This window comes from Oncorhynchus masou, chromosome 32 (assembly GCF_036934945.1).
Source record: "Oncorhynchus masou masou isolate Uvic2021 chromosome 32, UVic_Omas_1.1, whole genome shotgun sequence".
NCBI lineage: Eukaryota > Metazoa > Chordata > Actinopteri > Salmoniformes > Salmonidae > Oncorhynchus > Oncorhynchus masou.
Genome location: NC_088243.1, coordinates 17,782,359 through 17,789,066, shown reverse-complemented (window position 1 = coordinate 17,789,066; position 6,708 = coordinate 17,782,359). Strand labels below are relative to the sequence as shown.

General features: G+C 40.7%; 1 protein-coding gene across 1 annotated transcript; it reads right to left on the bottom strand.

Moving 5' to 3' along the window:
* Positions 1–1,677: 1,677 nt before the first annotated feature.
* On the bottom strand, positions 1,678–6,259 carry sptssa (serine palmitoyltransferase, small subunit A). The gene is made up of 2 exons (XM_064953411.1): positions 6,096–6,259; positions 1,678–2,536 (listed from the first exon to the last, which is right to left on the bottom strand). The coding sequence occupies exons 1-2, from the start codon at positions 6,196–6,198 to the stop codon at positions 2,433–2,435; spliced, it is 207 nt and encodes a 68-aa protein (XP_064809483.1). The 5' UTR covers positions 6,199–6,259; the 3' UTR covers positions 1,678–2,432.
* Between the last annotated feature and the right edge of the window lie 449 nt (positions 6,260–6,708).

The window sequence follows — 6,708 nt, the reverse complement described above, 5'->3', positions numbered from 1 at the left end:
TCATAACATATTTTCATTCCTGAAAATCTGTTTTAAACTGCAGTGCTATGGATGAAATCTCTGTTTCTTAAGTTTTGCATTCAATCACTATATAAATGAAAATGTACAACCATCCGAAACCTGATGTAGATAATCAACACATATACGTTTGACAGACAGGCCAACAGATCCCCTACATTTTTCTGAGCAGACAGAAAGAATACTGTATGTGATTTCTGAGAAACGCATGCCTAGCCTACGTGAGACTACCCGCTGCAGAGAGTAACAAGAGTCCTGCTTTATAAACTTGATTTGGCAAGCTGGAACTTCTTGCTGGGTGTTGTGTCACCAAGTATTAAACAGTGAAATATTTTCTAAAGATATATTAACTTCATTTGTCTTCATTGTAGACCTATGGAAGGAATATAGATTTAGGTCTTAGTTTGTCTCTCAGATTTCATTTGATAAACAGTCAACAAGCAAAATAAAGTGGAGGAAACATCCAACAGATAATTGATAACAGAATGAATGGAGCATAGGACATTTGGTAGGACATTTGGGCACTTAGAATAGAATAATATTTTGTACATATCCATAGCCTACTGTAGCCTACATGACTAAGACAGTCTGAGCACAACCTTATAGGATACATACACACTTTAAGGCTCTGGCCAAGAATTGAAAGTTGAAAGCAAGTCAGGATGGATTCTTCTGAGAAGGAACTGAACAGGGTTGTGCCCAGTAGGGCACACCATAGCAAAACGTTTCACAACAGAACACAAAAAGCTGTGTTCTTATTGTACAAGTTCAGGCAGTACCTCTCGTTTTCAAAATAGTTTTCTCCCTATACTGAACACGACCCAAGAGAGTGATGTGAAGGGTGAACAGGTTTTGTTTTCCACAAGTCTCCCTCCCTCACCAACAGCTGAACTGTTGCTTCAGCTCACAGGGAGCTTAATTCTAGTTGCAACGCTGGCGGGCTGAGCACTTTATTTCACTAGACCTGAGAGGAGCAGTACAAACTCCAGGCAACGTGCAGAGTGTGTACGTGAGAACATCATCACCCCCAAGCTTAAAAAGTAACCAGCTGCTATTTTAATTTCGAGCCTGTGCCAGTCAGTGTTGAATTTGGCCATTGGTTATTCCTTATTACAGCCACTCCCACCGACCTTTTGATTGACAACTGAGTGGCAAGCTAGGCATATGAGGAAATATTTTAAATACAGTTATGTCATTGCCTTCACATCATTCATGATGTTATCTTTCACACAAACCAGATAAGATTTTTATGTGACACAACACTAAATCTTTATTTAAACAATATATTGACTTTTAAGACACACATACATGTTTTGGAGAGGTCTGGGGGGGGCTGCCACACTGGGAGCTGTTGTTGTTGTGGGGGGGTTAAGTGCCTTACTCAAGGGCACAACAGCAGGCAATGGCATCTAGGATTATATATCAGCAACCCTCTGGTTGCCAGCTCACTTCCCTTCCAATGTTTCCCGTCCGGTTGCTGGCTCGCCTCTCTAACCGCAAAGCTACCTTCCGCCCTTACCACCTGCTTCTTCCAAAGCAGAGTAACAGAGTAACAAGTACTGTATTCCATTTCTTAGGATGTCAATTAACTATACTCATTTCTTACTCAAGACCTTTCTAGATGTACAGGAAATGGCAAAACAAGTTGGAGCCTCAAAATTCTCCACACGAAAGAGATTTATTTTAGAGCATGTGTCAACAGCAATGACACTTCAGAAACATTAACGTTTAAAATAAAATAAAATGTTTGAGATTTAGAATACAGACATTTGGTCATTTTTGTTACATATATTAAAGAAAAGATAATGTCACAGTTAGCTTCAGCAATGCCCCCAAAACGTGGCTTTCCATCCTGAGACTGCTCAGTTAGTTTCATAACAAATATAACATTTTTGCTAACCAACATATCAAATCGAAAGTTTTACAGATATGTATACAATCTCATACAATCGTATATACGAATATGTGATAAAATATGCCACCCCGGGAAAAAGAATTCTAATCGCAATTGCAGAAGGGATTTAGAATGACATAAAAAGCGATTTATAAAAAGGTACAGTGAATAATAACTGTGTATATCTGTGCAATAGGAAACAACAAAATCGTTACATTTGCTGTGCAAACTGCAAAGCAACTCAGTAAGACAACAATGGTTTACTGTCCTAGAACATCAGATGTGCCAGTGGACTCCTCTCTGTACCCCCCCCCCCCCCCTGTCCAAGAACACTGTTCATGTTTCCATGATGACAAGCACAGAAAAAAAATAGTTCCAGGAAATGGAATGAGATCCTTGTTCTCTCTCTCCCCGTCTGTCCTCCAGGTCCAGGTGACAGCCATAAAATTAAAATGAGAATTCATTCTAATTCCATGGTGACAGCAGTCACAGGCACACCCAGGCTTGGGTACAACTCGTGTCATTGAACCATCTCAAAGTACTGTAGTATGGCCATGATGTGCTGAGGCATGAACACGTAGCCAGTGTACACAGCCATCGCTGCTACAGATATCAGGATGGAGTCTGAGAGAGAGGTTAAGGAAATGTACCAATACTTAGAACTATTATTGACTAGGGCTACATTCCAAACAGCCCTCAAATTAAGTGGACCACTCTTGCCCGGAAATGTGTCACTTGTTCGTCCCACGGTTGTTTTTTCAGTCATCATGCAACCACCGGTAGCTGTTGTGTGTGCTTTATATGTGCTACAGTCAATTATGATTGCATTTCATATCTTGGCTAGAAGACAACGCATCCGAAGACATCGAATACAAGCCATCCGACTATATCAGGTATATCGGAAATAACAATGTATAAGTGTGATGTCAGGGAAAGTTCTATGGGCAAGCTAACGTTTCCAAAAGCCAACCAAACAAAAAAAAATACTTTTATGATACGTGTTTGAGCCGTCATGTGCATTAGTAGCACAATTTCTAACTTATTTACATTTGTTTGTACTTACACTTATGTTGACTTCTCCATATTAATGTTGGTTTTAAGCTTTGGCTGACTTTTCTTAGCAGATGTACAATCATCGCAAATTGAATTATGGGGCATTTCAGGCCCCGGAGTGAACATAATTGTACACTCACAAACTCAATCAAAAATGAGGGCTGAGGGGCTTATGTTGCCAACTTCCCTTGCTTGGCCAATCATTTGGACCAACGACAAAGATGGCCACGGGGTTCCCCCAAGTGCATAAGGTGAGGGTAAGTGGAGGAGGGTGTCTTTTATGTGTTTGAAACGCAGCCTAGACCTTTAGTAAAACACAGCAAGCCACAGGTAAGCTAATTATGGTACACCTTCCTAATATTGAGTTGCACCTCCTGCCCTCAGAACAGCCTCAATTCGTTGGGGCATCGACTCTACAAGGTGTTGAAAGTGTTCCACAGGGATGCTGGTCCATGTTGACTCCAATGCGTCCTACAGGTGTGCCAAGTTGGCTGGATGTCCTTTGGGTGGTGGATCATTCTTGTTACAAACGGGAAACTGTTGAGAGTGAAAAACCCAGCAGTGTTGCAGTTCTTGACACACTCAAACCGGTGCAACATACCCTGTTCAAAGGCACGCTTGTCTTGCCCATTCACCCTCTGAATGGCACTCATACACAATCCATGTCTCAATTGTCTCAGGGCTTGAAAATCCTTATTTAACCTGTCTCCTCCCCTTCATCTACACTGAGTGAAGTGGATTTTCAGCATCTCCATGTGAAATTATCAGATTTATATTTATTATTTAACTTGGTCAAGTCAGTTAAGAACAAATTCTTATTTACAATGACGGCCTACCCCAGGCAAACCCTAACGCGGAAGACACTGGGCCAATTTTGCACCGCCCTATGGGACTCCCAATCACGGCCGGTTGTGATTCAGCCTGGAATCGAATCAGGGTCTGTAGTGACACCTCTAGCACTGAGATGCAGTGCCGTAGACCGCTGCGCCACTCGGGAACCCCAAATATTCCTGGCAAATATTTGTATACTTGCCGGTGTAACCTAAACATTACCTCAGTTTGATATGGTACTTGTGTATTAATGCTCATGTTTTCATTCCTATATCTACTACAAATATGTCATGTTTTGGTAATGGAGAAAAAAGCACATGGCTAGCTTCAGTCGCCTGTAATCACTAATTATTATTTCTAACCCAAAAACATTTTGGGAGAGATTTTAATAAGACTACAATGTTGTTTGGTTTATTGTTTGAACAGTCACTTAGATTATATTTGCTTATCGATGCAAAATAGGGTACTTTGACGCATAGCCTATAGATCAAGCTTCATTGCCTACACAATACTGCCCCCACAGCTATGGAAGGGACGATACCGTGCGTTCCAATTTTCATGTGGCACGGAAGTACTCGACTGTCGGAGCGCATTACAAGGAGCCGCCCCTTTTGTGAGGAAAAATACATTGTGACACTGTGCTATGCTCTGTCGGCTCCGTTTGTGCATTCTGTTTAGACCCCTATAGGCGGATGCTGTGCATTGAGACACAGCCTATGCAACAACAAAAACATATGTCTAGTTTAAACCGACGGATTTTGATGGGGATTTTTTGATTACATTTCTTAGATTGGGTGCATCAATGGATTTAAGGATTAACAAGCGACATCAATAAGGGATCATAGCTTTCATCTGGATTCACCTGGTTAGTCTTTCATGGAAAGAGCAAGTGTTCCTAATGTTTTGTACACTCAGTGTACATTTCATTTTAGTCTTACAACTAGGACCAATACAAATGGGTAGGCACTGGCAGGCTACTGTATAATTCTTCAGTCATCAGATCATTTACTAGTGTGATGTCATCACACATTTTTGGATAGTCATATCTTGCCTTTAAAAAAAAAATGTATACCAGTTTCCAACTTACTTGATATAACTATCAGTCTACACACAGATAGAACAATGACACCGATATTCCACGGGATGTATAAGTGTGAAGCATCTGGTTGACGTTTCCACTCAGTACCAAATATGCTGAGAGGAAGCCCAACGGCCGGTGTCGTGCCGAAAAACTCCCCCCTGTCAGAATTCCACCCCCTTTCGCGTAAACTCATACGCACTCAATTCTTCATTGCTGCAACTTGCTTGCTAGTTGAGATTTCTGTTCAAGCTGCGTTTCATTCGATTTTTTATGTCAGTTTGATTACGGGGAGGCACTAGTAATGTCTGCAGTTTTCAGTTTGGCTATTTGTTTCAAGTGTATTAGTATATAAATAAATATCTATGCAAGAATTCATCATCTCTCCCATGTTTTATTCGACTAGTAGTTGTTCTGAAATGTTTAATGCTTGCCTACATTTTACTCCCTCCTCTGTGTTTAATATAACACACATAAATTAATTATTAATTTCAGTTGCCTATCCTGATGTGAAGTTTGTTCTATAGAAAGTATCTGACTCTGATGTGTGCCACAGAAAGTACTTGACTCTAGCTACAAAATTAAGGAAATTTGGGGGGGGGTTCGGCAAGGCCTGCCTTACATTCTGTGGCACACACTACTGGTTATTGCACACGCGCACTTCAGCCGTTCCATAAAGAAAATATGTAAATACATGCAAATAACTCATTGGTTGTTTTGCCTACTATGATTAATTTGTTGATATTGGAAACGACAAGCTGCGGTCAATCGTGGGTTAGTTATAAAAAAATCTCTGTTCAACACGTTCACTTCTTATGCCAGATAAAGCAAATGGAATTCATATTTGAAATACAGATGGAGACCAGAGTTCCACGTTTCGCGATAGTTGCGCAAACACGCTTTTTACAGGTGCGACAAGGCCGTACTACCTGGCTGTAAAAATTCGACCAATTTCACCACGCTACACTGTCCTAGGGCGGACTAGTACGGTTGTCCATCAGCAGTAATTGTTTATTACTTTGTAACGACTCGAAATTATAGCGCAAGGTGTAGCCGACTAAACGCTAAGATTTACCATACTAGTCCCCGCTCAACTACATTGCAAAACGTTGAGTTCAGTCGACTACGTAAGGTAATGAACTACAACACCGTGCCGATCTCAAGCTAAGATACCCAGGAAGACGAGTTATTTTCGAACCATTCTCGACCCAAAAAGGATACTGAAGATTGCTCTCTCCCAAGGTTCCAACATGTATAAAGCCGTGACGAGAATATACTGGTAATACAACCAGGAGATTTTCTTCCAGACATCTTCAAACGCCATAACTTTACGTCGTATTCTCTTCTTTTTAATGATCGCCGATTAGTTCCTGGTGACAATGACGTTTAATCACGTTTTTCTTTGTCAACCAATCACGAATTCCATGAAAAACGACGCGTAAAGGGGAGTTCCCACTTCCTTTCCTGTACCGACTCCTCGGATTTCAAAAGAAAAGCTTATTCTATAAAATACACTGCTACCAAAGAAATGGAGATGGAAAGTACAATCTTTGGTGCTAATTTAAGCCCACTGGGGTCCAGTAATGTCCCCATGCGGTGGGCCCTTCATATTTGGTCCCTCCTTGCTTTTGGATAAAAAAAAATGTAGGATAAATCTGGACCAAATCTCTTTCTGCCAAATCATATGCTACAACTAAGATCTAGTTTACATGATTCAATGACATTGGGTTGAAATATTCCCTTTACATTTTTGCTCATTGCAATAAACTCAAATGTATGTTTTGTTTTCTTATTATTTCTAGTAATACAATCAGAGGAATGTTCTGTAAGAGAG